At 43.9% G+C, this 17,185-nt stretch overlaps 1 protein-coding gene across 1 annotated transcript in view; it reads left to right on the forward strand.

Moving 5' to 3' along the window:
- LOC119964294 (protocadherin-23-like) overlaps positions 1 to 16,864 on the forward strand; it is a 289,809-nt gene extending 272,945 nt beyond the window's left edge. Inside the window, exon 8 of the mRNA XM_038793570.1 lies at positions 15,439 to 16,864. Within this exon, the coding sequence (XP_038649498.1) occupies positions 15,439 to 15,716 (278 nt within the window). The 3' untranslated portion in view covers positions 15,717 to 16,864. The remainder of the gene's footprint in view (positions 1 to 15,438) is intronic.
- The last annotated feature ends 321 nt before the right edge of the window (positions 16,865 to 17,185 follow it).

Below are 17,185 nucleotides of genomic sequence, written 5' to 3' on the forward strand. Positions count from 1 at the left end.
TACTGGCCATACCCTGCCAGAATTGGAATGGGACTCAGCCGTTAGAGCAACTCCTGGGATTAACGACGGCCGTTACGCCTCGCGAAATATAATGAGATCTCGTGAGATGTCTCGATCTGGATCCCGCCCACAGTGGGCGGGACCCAGACTTACAGAGTTTAGCAAGATCAAAAGCTCACATGCCAGATCGAACCAGCACCCGAAATCCACAGGCCACCCAGAGTAGACCCCTGCCGGCCGCCATTTGGCACTGGCTCGCACAAACAGGGTCCAGCTGGAAGGGCGCTTGGGGTATCCCCCAGGTGATTAGATGCTCCCGGGTGGTTGGTATCTGGGCAGGGTGGCATTCTGGCACCACTGATGCCAGCCAGGCACCCTTGAAATGCCACCTGGGCATCATTGCCATACCACCTGGGTGCCAGGCAAGCACTGCCTGGGTGCCCAGGTAGCACCGCCAGGCAGTGGCATGCCAGGTTGGCAGTGCCAAGATGGCATTTTACACCAACTCAGGATCGGGCCCAGGAATGCCCTGCCCATATGAGGTGAAATGCGGTGGGCTCAAGGACACGCAACAGATGATTTGGGGCATTGGGGGGGTCCTGTGGTTGTGTTGGCCGGTTGAGAGGTTGGGGCACCATTTAAAGATGGTGGGCGGAATTTTCTGCTCCCACGCGGAATCGGGAAGGCCGTCGTGAACTCGGCCGAGTTTCACGACGGCCTCGGAGGCCGCTCCTCGCACCCTATTCACCCCCCCCCAGGGGGCTAGGAGCGGCGCTCCGTAAATTGCGGCCGCCGGGCCTTGACGCTTGCGTCAAGGCGACGAGCCGAGAATGACGCGACAGCGGCGCCTAAGTGACGTCAGCCGCGCATGCGCAGGTTGGCCGGCTCCAATCCGCGCATGCGCGGCTGACGTCACGACGGCTGACGGCTCCAACCCGTGCATGCACGGTTGCCGTCTTCCCCTCCACTGCCCTGCAAGACGTGGTGGCTTGATCTTGCAGAGCGGCGGAAGGGAAAGAGCGCGTCGCTTGGAGACGCCGGCCCGACGATCAGTGGGCACCGATCGCGGGCCAGTCCCCTCCCGAGCACAGCCGTGGTTCTCACTCCCCTCTCCGCCCCCCACAAGCCACAAACGAGCATTTGGTGCCATGTTCACGACGGCAGTGATCAGGTGTGGTTGCCGCCGTCGTGAACCGGTCGGGAACATCAGGCCGCTCGGCCCATGCGGGCCGGAGAATTGCCAGTCGCCGTGAAAAATGGCGAGCGGCGATTCATCCGAACGAGGGGTGGAGAATCGCGGGGGGTGCCAGGGCGCCATGTCATGAGTCGCTCGGACCTCCCGCAATTCTCCCACCCGGTGTTGGGAGCGGAGAATCGCGCCCGGTGCTCTGGTATCTTCCTGCACTGAGGATTTCAGTCGGAGCTCCAGAAAATGAGGCTATGTGCAGCCTTGGTGGCCATTCTTTGTTGGGGCCCAAAAATAAAGCACTGGTAATGACTCTCTAATCCTGCCTGGGACGGACTCTTTTTTTAATGGTTCGATCATGCACTTTGTTTCAGATGATGTTCTTTTAGCACACCTTTTTTCACAGCAAGCATGGAGGTTAAAGTCTCTGTTGGCAGCCTGCACCAGTCTTTCCTGAAGAATCCTTCATTTAGGTCTCTTTACTTTCAGAAATATTGCCGTTGCAGACTTTCTCGAGAGAAAAAGCAGGCTCTGGTCTTTGGTTTGCAGCCTGTGATGGCTTCTTGCAGCCTATTCGGAGAGAGAAATAGCAGTGCCTTGTCTCCGTGCTGCCAGTATCAAAACTGAAACTCCTCAGGACTCCGAGAAGCATTCCTCTGGGCTACTATACAATCACCAGCTGCTAACAGGCAGAGCTACTTCATTTAAAAATAAATTAATTTACTGGTTATGGGCCTCGCTGGTTAGCCCAGCATTTATTTCCTATCCTTAGTTGCCCTTCAGAAGGTGGTGGTGTGTTACCTTCTAAAACTGCTGCAGTCCCTGAGGTGTAGGTACGCCCACTGTGTTGGTAAGGAGGGAGTACGGCCTTTCGACAACCAGCCAATCAATCAAACCGAGTTCCAACCCCATTTCTCTCTGATGTTGACAAGTCTGTGCTCTCTTGTTCATAGCAGCGTAAACTAGCAAAGTGACCTCTTCCGTAACTTCTGGATTCTTGTGCTTGAATTTAAGATACAGGCTGCTTGCCTTAAAGAGACTTATCCATGGATCAAAAATGTAACAGCAAAAATAAAAGAAAGGGAAAATAAGGGAATACACAGGAAGGAGCTTTACATAGGGCAAAGGTGATATCATGTCAATATGAATTAACAATGGCACATGGCCTCTCTGTCTTCCAGTCCTTGCCATTCAAAGCCACTATACTCCACTTGGGAACAACCATCACGATCATCTGATTTTTCCAGTGAGTTAGCTGACTGCACTCTCCCCAGGTGAATCTGAAAATAAAAAAGCTCTCTGGCAAAGGGAAAGTATATGGGACTCACAATCCCAATGAGTAAATGGGATGAATAGAACAGATCTTTTTTTTTTCATATTTCAGCATTTATTGCAATGACTTTGCACGGAGGGCAGCCATCCATTCTGATCACAATACTGAGTCACACTGGCCGGGAATCTACCAGTTAATTAAACGCACGTCTTTAGATGGTGGTTACAAACTCTTGGCAATCACTGGCTACGCATGCAATCATTGCACTCAGAACAATCTATGACAGTTATACCTTCCAATTCAACCCAACTATTGATTGACAAGCTGCCAGGTGCTCAACTAGTTCAAAACCACAGCACACAATTTTTCTTCAGTATGTCAAACCCGTTATCCTCTCTGTCTTTGTACCTAATGGTGAAGGGGGACATGGGACTGCCAATAGAATAGATCGTTAAGGCAAAGTTAGATAATTACATGAGGGAGAAGGGAATAGAAGGTTGTTATTTCAGGGTTATATGAAGTGGGGTGCGAGGAGTTTCCTGTGGAATATCAACATCATCATAGACCAGTTGAATTAAATTGCATGTTTTTGTCCAATCGATTCCAGTACCTTCGATTGAGACGATTATGATTACTGCAAAAGTAAGAATTAATGATTATGGCACCATCCATGGCTCAATTGTAACTTTTATACATAATTTTGGGGTATTGTATTAAGGGACTTAAGTGGAGAGGAATGTATACGCGTGGCCTCTTTAATATGGCAAGCTCCACAGACCATGTGATAAGCCCGGGGTCAATTGCACTCAAAACCCGGCCAATGCGCAAGGCCCAGGTAGCAGGGTCCTGGGCTGTTTTGTGCCTGTTATCTAACTGCCTTTGCCTTTCATCAGTAAACTCCTTTTGTTTACTAGTGAGCTATCACAGCTATAAAGGCTACCCCTCCTTTTTTGCCATTCTGTCTATCCTTCCAAAATATTGTGTACCTTGGAATACACTTTTCCCAACTTTGATCACCTTGTTAGATCTAAATGATTTACCTCTTTGTTACATTAGTTCACCCATCTTATTGCAGATGCTTCATGTATTCAGATAAAGAACCTTTAATTTCATTACTTTCCTTCTATTCCGTGCAATCACCTTATTCTCTAATGTATTATTTTTGTTGAACTCTCTATTCTTTCTTATCATATTCTGCTTACCTTTACTGATATCACTGCATTGTTTTGATGCCCCAATCTTTCTCTTGGTATTTTTGAGTCTCACTTCCCATGAATCTTCCCCCCCATTCCCTTTGTTTGAAGCCCTACCCACAATCCCAATATCCGATTTGCCAGGGCACTGGTCCCAGCATGTTACCATAAAAAAAACAGAGAATGAATTGAATGAAAGGTTTCAATATTTTTGAAAATTCTTTGGGCTGTCTGAAAGTTTTCAAGGGAAAGGATGCAATGGCCAAGATGGTCTCGAGCCATTAGCAACTGATCGGTGTCCAGGGAAGATCATGCATTGTAAATTCAATGATTCTATGTGTAAGCCTGTCTGCCAGGGCAAAGGGCAAGCTGAATTTGCAGTGGGATCCTCGGATGTTCGATCCATTACTTGCATTTAAAAAGCGACCAATAGCTGTTTCAGCCGAGAGTATGGCAGAACAAATTTTTTGACCTTTGCCAATATGTTAGTAAGTGCTTTTCTTGCTCAGGATAAACAAGTGTTTCTTCACTATCATACTGGAGGTTGGGAAGGAAATTTATGAACATAAATTTGGAGTGACCAAAATTTAGGCCGTGCAGTTATTGGGGCGACAGTCGTGTTGCATTTGTTGAAACTGAACTAGCAGGAAAAGGGTGTAGATGCAAATCTATTCTAACATCCAATTTATTCCTGTATAATTTATGTAAAGCATTCAGAGCTCATTGTTCCATCACTAAAATTTGTTCTGAAGCTAATTAATATATTTCTCGACTGACCAATTTCAAATTTATGAACACGTTGTGCCTGCAGCCAATCATTTACATCTTGAGGTTACTGCCAACACATTTCCATCAAACGGAATTAATTTATTTTGTCTTCCATTTGTCAAATAAAACAGCATCAAAATAATTATCCCTTTGTTCACTGAAGAACCAAGCTGCATAAAATTAAATACTTCATGAATATAGAAGCATAAATGTGTATATTTTGAAAATGCTGCAGGAAAAATTTATGAATTAAAATATATATATATATTGGCAGTAGTAGCGCCTCTATTGAGTAGCAATTGCTAAAATGGAAATTAGGAAACTTCCCCAATGGCACAATTGGTAAAAGGCAGTATAATAAGTGTACAAAGCCTATTCATGGAGTTCAGTAGTTTCTGTTGTTATTCTCCATGTGTGCGGAGCGAGATGAGATGTTAGTAAGGGCAATGAAATAATTTCATTGGGACTGAAATTCATCGTCAGTGGTGATGCAAAACTGGCGGCAGTAACCGGCAGCTTACACTGAAGCAGGCCCAATTTGAATGGGAAAGAATATCTATTGAGATGTAAAATGGGCTCCAATTATCTGTTTTGTATCGTTGCCAATGACCAATTACACCTTGATTTTCTATACTATGGAAGTACTATGGGATATGTTCCTGTACAATGTTCTGCTAAAAACTCATCCGTACACAGAGGCTGGGGATGGAATCAGCTTCCAATTCCAAATGACTGCATTCTATGGTTAAATAATGTTGTAACTCTCATTGCTTGTGCTTGGGCAAGATGTTACCTGCAAATGTACAGCCTGTCATAAACAAATTAGTTCAGAAGAACAAAGAAAAATTACAGCACAGGAACAGGCCCTTTGGCCCTCCATGCCTGCGCCGATCCAGATCCTCTATCTAAAACTGTCACCTATTTTCTAAGGATCTGTATCCCTCTGCTCCCTGCCCATTCATGTATCTGTCCAGATACATCTTAAATGGCGCTATCTTGCCCGCCTCTACCACCTCCGCCGGCAATGCGTTCCAGGCACCCACCACCCTCTGCGTAAAGAACTTTCCACGCACATCTCACTTAAACTTTTACCCTCTCACCTTGAACTCGTGACTCCTAGTAATTGAGTCCCCCACTCTGGGAAACAGCTTTCTGCTATCCACCCTCTCTATACCTCGCATGATTTTGTAGACCTCAATGAGGTCCCCCCTCAACCTCCGTGTTTCTAATGAAAATAATCCTAATCTACTCAACCTCTCTTCATAGCTGGCACCCTCCATACCAGGCAAAATCCTGGTGAACCTCCTCTGCATCTTCTCCAAAGCATCCACATCCTTTTGGTAATGTGGCGACCAGAACTGTACGCAGTATTCCAAATGTGGCCGAACCAAAGTCTTATACAACTGTAACATGACCTGCCAACTCTTGTACTCAATATCCCTTCCGATCAAGGCAAGCATGCTATATGCCTTCTTGACCACTCTAGCGATCTGCGCAGCCACCTCCAGGGTACAATGGACCTGAACACCCAGATCTCTCTGTACATCAATTTTCCCCAGGGCTTTTTCATTTACCGTATAGTTCGCTCTTGAATTGGATCTTCCAAAATGCATCATATCGCATTTGCCCGGATTGAACTCCATCTGCCATTTCTCTGCCCAACTCTCTAATCTATCTATATTCTGCTGTATTCTCTTACAGTCCCCTTCACTATCTGCTACTCCACCGAACTCAGTGTCATCTGCAAACTTGCTAATCAGACCACCTATACCTTCCTCCAGATCATTTATGTATATCACTATAAGAACAGAGAAACATGGTGGAAGTCAGAGTCCACCACCTTTTCCATCCTCCTGGGGACTTAGTTGCCGCACGGCCACATCTACTTTCATAATCACCTGTTCATGCCGGTACCAATGACTTGCAGCAACTGAATACCCCTTTGAGTGAGGAAGATTGTCAACTGTACGGTAATGAAGCAATGTGCCTTCACATTGAGAGCTCCACTCCCTGATCCAGTTCCATATCTGGTGTTTAAATATCATGCTTGGCTTCAAATTTCCTTTCAATTAAAAAGAATTAAAATAACATTTCATACTGGCACACAAATGCACAACATTAAGTTGGAAGAAAATGCCATGGGAGATGTTTATACTATTGTGATTAATAAGGGGATCAGGGGTTATGGGGAAAAGGCAGGAGAATGGGGATGAGAAATATTTCAGCCATGGCAGAGCAGACTTGATGGGCTGAGTGGCCTAATTCTACTCCTATGTCTTCTGGTCTTATGGTTTATTTATTTTCACTTTCTACTACTTTTCTTAATGATATTCTCATGGAACATTCTCAATGCTCACGGGCAATTACATTGTGTGATGCATTATTAAAGCAGATAGACCACAAAGACCTGAGGGTTGTTCTGGTCCCACACAGTTATCTGACATGGTGGCCACTACTGCAAAATGTGCCTATGTCAGGTGAGAACAGACAGGGGCTCAGCTGTGATTCTATTTCCCTAATCACCATCTACAAAGGCTGGCTGACTTTCATTGTGGAAGCTTCAATATAAGGAGTAGCTATTTAGTGAAGTATCAGGAATTGTTACTTCACGGAGACTCTCATCCCAAAATGAGTGACAAATTTTAGAGGAGAAGATGACAATTGGGGAAAAAGTATTGGAATCAATTGATAATGTTCTAATACGCTTGACAACCGGAGGAGCAGAAGGTTGGAACTCCCGCACCCGAGACTTAATGGTGGTATGAAGTGTTTTTAAACTTATGATTGTACACATGTCCACTGCCATTGGGGATGGTATAAAAATTTCATAACAGCGAGTTTATCTCACCTTCCATGTTGTGAGAAGCCCTGAAGGTAGTCTTCAGGGGAGAGATGATCTCCTATAAAGCGCATGTGGTGAAGACAGTGAGGGCGGAGCAAAAGAGGCTGGTGGACTCCAATCTTCAGGTGGACCACCGGTACTCACTTTTTCCCGATCCCAGATTTGTTGGCAAGTAGGAAAATGCTGCAGACATATTTCAACAGATACCGCGGGAGGCCAGCTGTGACGCTCGAGAGGCTTGTTTTATGAATACACAGAGAAGCCAGTCACCTTTTATCTCACCAACTGAAGTGACAGGTGGCTTCCTGCGAGATAAGTTTAAACATATATAGAAAATAAAAGCAGAAGGAAATTCGGCACTTGGAGCCCCCCACTCCACTATTCTGATGATCATAGCTGATCATCAAGTTCAATACCCTGCTCCAACCTTCCCGGATTCTGGGTTCCCCCACCATTGGGAGCAATCTTTCTGAATCCACCCTGTCTAATCCTGTTAGAATGTTACAAGTTTCTATGAGATCCCCCGTCAATCTTTGAAATACAATGACTAATATCCTAACTACTATAGGCTCTACTAATATGGCAGTCTTGCCATCCCATGAATCAGCCTGGTAAACATTTGCTGCACTCCCTCCATAGCAAGAACATCCTTCCTGAGATAGGGGACGCAATTCAACTAAATGGGAACAAAGTCTCATTGCTAGCGCGTTAAGCCACTTGTTTCCTTTTGCTCGAAGCACCGAGAAACACATGGCTATAAAATGCCACTCGCATTAAAAAGGGGCCTCAGCGGAGATAGTCCTGTTTTCTGCACCAAGGAGCTCGGCACGCTGGGACTCTTCAATATCGCGACAGATTGGGACGCATTTTTAAAAATAAATTTAGATTGCCAAATTCATTTTTTCCAATTAAGGGGCAATTTAGCATGGCCAATCCACCTAGCCTGCACATCTTTGGGTTGTGGGGGCGAAACCCACGCAAACAAGGGGAGAATGTGCAAACTTCACACCAGTGAACCAGAACTGGGATCGAACATGGGACCTCAGCGCTGTGGGATAGCAGTGCTGCGCCACCATGCTGCCTGGGGACGCATTTTTAAATGGCATCCCGATCACTGATGTCCCCGACATGACCACTGACACCCCCAAGCCCCAGTACACTATGGGAGGGTCCGTGGCCCCTCCATTCCCCCCCAACACCCACACAGAGCACCGCGACCCGATCGCCAGCACACAAAATGCCAGGTTGGCATTACCCCAGGTGGCACCAGCTGTGCCAGGGTACCAGCCTGCCCAAAGGGCATGCATCTGAGGGCCTCTGATCCTCTGGAAGACCCCCAAGAGTGCTTTCCGTCTGGTCCTCGTTTATGGAGACCAGTACTGAACGGCATTCAGCTAAGGTCCCCGATGTGAAGGGGGTAGATCCCAACTCTTTCGTTACCTCGAAAAAGTGAGACCAGCTGTCTAGCTCTTATGTGCAGATTTGCTAAAATGTGACCCGCCAACAATTGGTGAGATTTACATTGCAATGTCTCGTAAAATCGTGTTGGATGTCGTGAGTTGTTGCAAGCTCAGTAGATCCCACGAACGGAGTCTCCCGGCTTCTATGGACTGTGCTGCGCCGCTGCAAGTTGCTTTTCAGGCGCATCATGGCCGTTCAACATCCTTATTCCTGTACACAAATCCTCTCACGATGAAGGCCAACATACCATTTGCCTTCTTTATTGCCTGCTGTACCTGTGCACTTACTTCCAGCGACTGATGCATGAGGACACTAAAGTCTCACTGATTATCCACCTCTCTCAATTTACATCCATTCAAATAATAATCTCCTTCCTATTTTTGCTACTGAAGCGGATAACCTCACATTTCTCCACATTATACTGCATGTGCCAACACACATAGCCTGTCCAAATCCCGCTAAAGCATCTCTGCATCCTCCTCACAGTTCACCCTCACACCCAACTTTATATCATCTGCAAATTTGGAGTTAATGCAGTTAGTTCCCTCCTCCAAGTCATTGATATATAATGTGAACAGTTATGGTCCTAGATCCCTGTGGTACCCCACTTGTTACTGCCTGCTAATCGGAAAAAGACCCATTTATTCCAAATTTTTTTTATCTGTCTGCTAACCAGCTTTCTATCCATCTCAAGACACTACCCTCAATCCAATTCACTTTAACTTTGCATTGTCCGGGCTGCACGGTGGCACAGTGGTTAACACTGGGACTGCGACACTGAGGACCCGGGTTGGAATCCCAGCCCTGCGTCACTATCCATGTGGAGTTTGCACATTCTGCCCCTTTCTGTGTGGGTTTCACCAACACAACCCAAAAGATGTGCCCCTTAATTGGAAAAAAATAAATAATTGGGTACTCTAAATTTTATCTAAAAACAAACTTTGCATTGTCATCTGCTATGTGAGACTTTGTTGAAAGCCTTCCGAAAGTCTAAATAAAACACATCCACCAGTTCTCCCTGGTCAACTCTTACCAGTTACATCTTCAAAGAATTCTAGTAGATTTGTCAAGCATGATTTCCCTTTTGTAAAATCCATGCTGACTTTATCAAATTACACCACTGCTTTCCAAATTCTTTCTGATGAAATCCTTGAGAATGGACTCTAGCAACTTCCCTACTATCGACATTAGGCTCACTGGTCTATAGTTCCCTGTTTTCCCTCTATCTCCCTTTTGAAAAGCGGGCTTACATTATGGAAAATGACCACCAATGGATCTACTACTTCCAGGGCCACTTCCTTAAGTATTCTGGGATGAAGATTATCAGGTCCTGGAGAGTTATCTGCCTTCAATTCCATTAAAATCTCCAAAACCATGTGCAGGACTCTCTGGTTCTCCAGCCATGTGTTCCTCGGTGGCATGCCCTTACCGGCAGTGGGATTCTTCATTCCCGCCACCTGCCAGTGGGATTTCCCATTGTGGTTACTCTACGCTGCCGGGAAACCTGCGTGCATGGGTGCGCTACCGGAACAAGGGAGAATCCTGCCGGAGGAGAATCCCGCTGCATTTCGTGACTAATACCAATTTCCTTCAGTTCCTCACTAAAACTTGTGTTGCTCAGTACTTCTGGTACATTATTCATGTCTTCCTTTGTGAAGACCGAGGCAAGGTATGAATTTAGTTCCTGAGCCATTTCTTTGTTCCCATTATGAATTCCCCCGTTTCTGACTTGTTTTATCAATCTTTTTCTCTTCAGACACCAATAGAAACTTTTACAATCAGTTTTTATGTTCCCTGCTTGCTTACTTTCATATTGTATTTTCCCCTTCTAATCAATTCCTTGGTCGGCCTTTGCTTAATTTTTAACTGTTCCCAATCCTCAGATCTATTGCTTTATCTTGCTAATTTGTAAGACTTCTATTTCCCTTGTAAGGCATGGTTTGGCCACAGTTCCCTTTCTACTCTTGTGCCAAATAGGAATAAACAACTTTTGGAGTTCACATATTTGTCCTTGAATGCCTGCCATTGCCTGTCCACTATCCTTCCTTTTAGCAATGTTTCCCAGCCCATTATAGCCAACACATGTTTCACACCATCACAGTTACCTTTACTGAGATTCAAGACCCAGGTCACAGAATAAACTACATCACTATGCACCTTGCTAAAGAATTCAACATATTATGGTCACTCATCCCCAAGGGTTCTCTCACAACTAGATTGACAACTAATCCTTCCTCATTGCACAGTCGATCGTATAAGTACGCAATGCAAGCGACAGCCTGGTTTCCACCCCATCTCAGGTTATTGCAACTTTTGAATTGTTCTATCGGGGTCTCTATAAATCGGAGCATTCGGCTGTGAGATCGGTCATAACTGACATTTTGGACAGCTTGTCCCAGCAGTGGAGGGGGAGAGGAGCGAGGAATTGTAATCCTGTTGGGTCCAGAGGAAATTCAAAGATGCATTGGGTTGATGCGGTTCCTTCACTGTCACTGGGTCAATATTCTGGAGCTCCCTTCCGAAAGGAACTATGCGTATACACACAGCATATGGACTGCAGCAGTTCAAGAAGGCAACTCACCACCATATCTTGAGGACAATTAGTGATGGGCAAGAAATATTGGCCTAGCCAGTGACACCCCTATCCCGTGAATGAATAAATTAAAAAAATTAAGCATCCTCCTCTGCCACATTTTCTTGACTCCCCTACTCCTCTTTCCCCTTTTTTCTGTAGCTGTGCTTTTTTCTTTCCTTTTTCTTAGTCTCCATCCGCTCCCAACTTTTCCCTCTTTCCTTGCCCATCCACCGAACTGTAGTAAACTCTGGCCCCACTTGCTGGTGGAGATAGCCACTAACTCTATTGGAAAAGGAGTTACACTTTCCCAGCATCCTTGCTTCAATGTGGCCATTAACCAACCAAAGCAGAACCCCAAAATGTATCATGGAGTTCAATCAACCTCCCCCTTTAATGGATTGTTGCTTTTGAAGCACACGGCTTGTTCCCCAGGTGTGGTATTACAATTATGGACACGTGGTTTTTAACACAAAACAATGTTTATTCCATGAACTCAATTTAAACTTTTAAATAAACAATGGATCACTTAACACCCCTTACTTCAAAGATAACCCCCAAAATAATACAACACTAAATAATCCCTCAAAATGTTCCTTCAAACATCCAAAATACTTCACCTGTAACAACAGACATGAGGTTACATTCAATATATTTATAGTCTTTGGATTTGCAGACATCCACAGACCCACTCTGTGTTTTCTTCCTGCAGTTCTTTGCAAAACACACAGACACTCCCAACTTCCTCCTCAAACTGAAACTAAAATCTTCAAAATGGCTGAGCTAAAGCCGAGCTCCACCCCCACTCTGACATCACTGCATTTCTTAAACATCCATTACTTAAAGGCACTCTCACATGACAAAGTCATGAATGTTGCCTTAAGTCAAGGTCTTGATTATGTCACGATTGCTTAACTTAAGGCATGAGAGTGAAAAAATAGAAAATCTAAAATGGATAAGGTTGTAGATAAATAAGTGCATAATGTAATAGAAAAAGTGACATGAACTGAGTTTAATTTTCTTGCTTCCAATCACTTCCAGTCTTTTCTTGTAAAATTAACAATCATGGTGAATTGGGTAGATGCAGCCTCACAGTGCCAGGGATGCGAGTTTAATTCCGCCCTTCAGTGTCAGTGTGGAGTTTGCACATTCTCCCAGCATCTGCGTGTGTTTCCTCCCGGTGCTCCGGTTTCCTCCCAGAGTCCAAAGATGTACAAGTTAGGTGGCGGTACAGGAATACGGGGCTAGGGTGAGGGAATGGGCCAAAGTAGGGTGCCTTTAGTTGGGTTGGTGCAGACTCAATAGGCTGAATGGTCTCCTTCTGCACTGTACAGATTCTATGAAGTGATGCTAAAATAAATTGCAACTTTAGAATTGATATGTAGGAAAACAGAAATGCGGCATGTTAACCTGGGTGTTTTTTTGCTTTATGTGGCTAATTTATGCATATTATGTGTGTAAATTGATGTTAATTTATGCTGAATTTTACCATGAAAAAGGCACTTCAATCGGAAAGGAGCTAACATTTCCAGTCTGGGTGACTCTTTGTCAAAGCTGGAGAGAAGTGAAAATAGGGTCAAATTTATACTGTTGTTGGCGGGTGGTGGGAGGAGTTTGTAGAGCAGTGGGTCTGGATAGAGGGCCAGCGATAAGTGGAGATTGAGATTATGCACAATCTCCACCAATCGCTGGCCCTCTATCTAGCCTCAATGCTCCACGCTGCCCCCAGCCCACACAGTATAAATATGACCCTATTTCCACTTCTCTCCAGCTTTCGCAAAGAGTCATCCAGACTCAAAACCTTAGCTCCCTTCCCTCTCCACAGATGATGTTGTCAGACCTGCTGAGATTGTCCGATATTTTCTGTTTTTGCCTCAGATTCCAGCATCCGCAGTAATTTGCTTTTAAAATTGTGTCAGAAAGTTGACTTGCTAACTACCATGCTATCTTCAACATCCTATTCTCTCCAGACTCCTTGAACAGTCTGTCATCTCCCAATTACATACTCCATGTTTGAATCCATAAAATCCAGTCCTGTCACCCCACCACACACTGCCCTGACTCTTTTCAAAGCCACAATTTACAGTTTACAGAGGAGGAAGTGGCATGGTTGTAATATCATTAGATTGGCAATCCAGAGGCCCAGGCTAATGCCCTGGGGCTATGGGTTCAAGCCCCACCATGGCAGTTGATGAAATGTGAATTTAATTAAATATCAGTTAATCTCAGTGATGGTGATCATAAAACCATCATTGCTTGTGGTAAAAACCAATCTAGTTCATTCATGCTCTTGAGGGGAGGAAATCTGCTATCTTTACTTGGTTTGAACTACAGATCCTTGGAAACTCGCAACTGCTGAGTTGAAGGGCAATTAGTGACGGGTTGTGAATGCTAGCCTTGGAAGTGTTGCCCACATCACATGATAAAAAAAACTGAATGTAAAAAGACTGGGTCAGTGGTAAATTATTTCTGCTCATCCTACCTGACTTGTCTGCAACCTTTGACAAAGTTGACCACATTGTCATTCTCCAACTCTTATCCACCATCGTCTGCCTGGGTCGCCCTGGAATCACCTGGTTGTATTCTTATCTATTGAGCCACAGCCAGAAATGGCTTCTTCTCCAACTTCCACACCGTTACCAATTGTGTCTCTTAGAGGTCTATCCAGGTTTGAGCCCCCCCCCCCCCCCAATCACCTCCACCAGTCTCCCCCCCCCCCCCCCAATACTTCTCATCCAAATGCTGTCTCTTGGCGACACTATCCAAAGATACAGCATCATCTTTGCCATATGTACACTGATGAAACCCAACTCTAACATAACATCAACTCTCTCAACAGCTTCACTGTTGCTTAACTGTTGGTCCACAATAAATCTGAAACTTCCTCCAGCTTTATAATTTTTTGAGATATCTTCACTCCTCCAATTCTGACATTTTCAAGATCCCCAATTTAAATCACTCCTCCACGGCTCTAAGCTCTGGAATTGATTCCTTAAACTTCGATGCCTCCTTTCTTCAAAACTTACCTCCTTGACCAAGCTTTAGGTTATGTATGCTCCCATCTCCATATATGATTCACTGTCAAAATGTTGGTTGATAATGCTCCTGTGAAGCAACTTGTGACATTTCCTATTTTAAGGGTGCTGTATAAATAGTGTTGGTGTCGCTATTATCTCACTAAAAATGTTTTTTAGAATTTTTCTTTGAAATGAAAAAATAAATATTTTTATTATCTTTATTGAATGGTGTGAAGAAGATCAAGAAATTGAGATTTGGTCATTATACCAAGAAAGAAATTGGCTGGATTTTGTGAAGATGGCAGCACACCCAGAGCCAAAAGCTTTGGCGAGTGATGGGACCCATTGAGGAATATTGCTGGTGGTAAACAATTTGGTGACCATTTCTGGGTCGACCATCCCAAACTAATCAGAGGACAGGCAGCTCAGCGACATTACAGTTAGAGGTGGCTGGCCAATATTGAAGAGGGAAAAATGAGTTTGGAGAGGGCAGTGGGTGGCGATGGGGGGGGGGGGGGGGGGTGGCTTCTGTGCTGCACAAGTGGCACAGTTGCCCAGGTAGCAACTATTACCACTGGGAGGCCACTTTGTAGGCCATGGAGTGTCCAAAAATTAGGCAATACTCCCCAGAGCCCAATGCGATGCCAACAAGTTTCCTTTGTGGCCTCCCCACTTTTAATGGGTCTGCTGAAGTGGGCACTATGCCCACGGAAGTTGGGAATGGCCCTTACTTAGCCAGTGAGTGGTTTCCTGGCCGGTGACTGATTCACCAATTTGGCCTGCCTCTGGCAAAATGGCTTGGCTGCAGGAAGACTTTGAACAGGCCGTCAAAACCTTTCTGTGCTATTTTGCCTGCCTTCTCACATTCCAGCTTGTTGCCAAAAGAACTGGTAAAATTCGAGACACTGCTGAATCAACAAATCAAGTGTTTTTCAAGTTTCTATCCTCCAAGTCCAGCATAATCAGCAAATAGATAATCAAATATTACACAATTAACCGTGAACAATTTCAAAAGCAATTTTGTAGCATGTATTAGCCAGATATGTTAACCTTCTGAAGATACCTGAAATGGTAATCTATCATAATTAACAATGTTAATTGAGCTTATCTGTCATTTGTTTCACAGATGTGGACTACATTAAAGCATCTCCAGATCTGGAGGATGGCATACCTACCTGGGCACCCAGGTATGGATCTCAGCATCTTGAAAACTTGGAACCTGATGAGTATCAGTCCAACCTCTACATGGGAGGCCCTCCAGTTCTGCTATCCAGCAAACAGGACCAAATGACCAAACAGGACGGGCAACATTCTGTTTCTTCGACTCGAAAGAAGAAGAAGCGCACTAAACGATCAGAAAAGCGAGAGAGCAAAGCATCAAAGGAGGAGCCACAAAATGAGTAACGTCATTTGTCACAGCAATCTGAGAACTTGCAGTAACCAGGTCAGATCAACAGGATAGACACAAGGATTCTGTAAATTCAAGTTAAAGTCACATTCGGAAGAGGTATTATTGCGTGCGCTCAAATGCTAATTTGTTTGTCTTGGATGTTTTATAATTCTAGTTCAAGGGTTTTATTTAGCTTGGCCCTACTTCTTGTGTTGACCAACTTTCATTTCTTAAGTGTTCAACTGTAACCACATGAAAGTCAATGGTAAAACAAATAAAAAATAAATGACGAAAAATAACTTCATGCTAATACACCATCGAAGACAACACCTTTTTGTGAAATATGTATTATCAATTTTTACACCCTTAGTGTCTTATCCGAAGATCTGACTGCAGAACAGATTAACTGTACTATACATGTTTAAAGTGAAAAATTATATATGACGTTAGTGAATATTGGTTAAATCTTGAAATAACCAGCTGGAGAAGCAATCACCTGAGATGAGTGAAAACAAATGTACACACAATCTGAAAGCTGTATTAAGCAGTGATTACTTCCAGTGCCAATGCATAAGGAGTTTTATTCCACAGGAATCTGAATTAAACAGTTCTTGAATCAATGCATGTCATGCCAAACTAGGTACTGCAGTTTCTCCAAGTCTCAAAACAGTGACTTGGATTGAAGAACAGCATGTATTTGCCATTACTTTTATGGTATTCAAACATCTGACCGTTAGATATATTTTCCTCTGCGTGTAAAGTTGGAGAAAATAATCTTACAAACCGGTTATTAGAAATTCTTGAAAGTAGAATGAGTTAAATTTCTTTGACTTTACATGCAGAGCAAAATTCACTTTTGTGCATCAAACAGAATGTGGATGAAACAGTGAACTGGCTTCAGCTCCTCACCTTAGCTAAGTCAGACTGTAACTGCTTAATATTCATTTGAAGCATATTGTACATTGTTGACATCAGTAATCACGAAAAATACGTCACTTTCTTTTTCAAACACCTGCGGCAAACTATGCATTTTTGTTACATTTGTACCAAAGGTGGCTTTCTTTCTCAATAACATCTAATGTAATCTTTTATGCTTAGTCTATTTTCAGATGTATTGTTTTTGCATGTGTAAGTAAACGTGATCAGGACAATCTTTACCATGTATGTGTTTTTACTGACTAATTATTTCACTTCTTACACAGCTTTACAGCTTTCTACACACAAATAAGTACTCTGTCCTAACTACAGGACCTCTTTATTCATTCCTTAATATCTACACGTTTACACTTTTCTCATACTGTTTGTAGCTGTGTGAGAAAAAAGCATTTGGCCTCTTGGGGCTGAACTGCAAAGTTCTAGCTGATGTTCCTGTTCAACAACAAAAACCTTTACTGACATTCCACCTTTAATGTAAATAAATATCCGAAGGCAGTGGCACTTATAAAAATTCACACCAAGTCAAACAAGAAGATATCAGTAAGGG

This window comes from Scyliorhinus canicula, chromosome 4 (assembly GCF_902713615.1).
Source record: "Scyliorhinus canicula chromosome 4, sScyCan1.1, whole genome shotgun sequence".
NCBI lineage: Eukaryota > Metazoa > Chordata > Chondrichthyes > Carcharhiniformes > Scyliorhinidae > Scyliorhinus > Scyliorhinus canicula.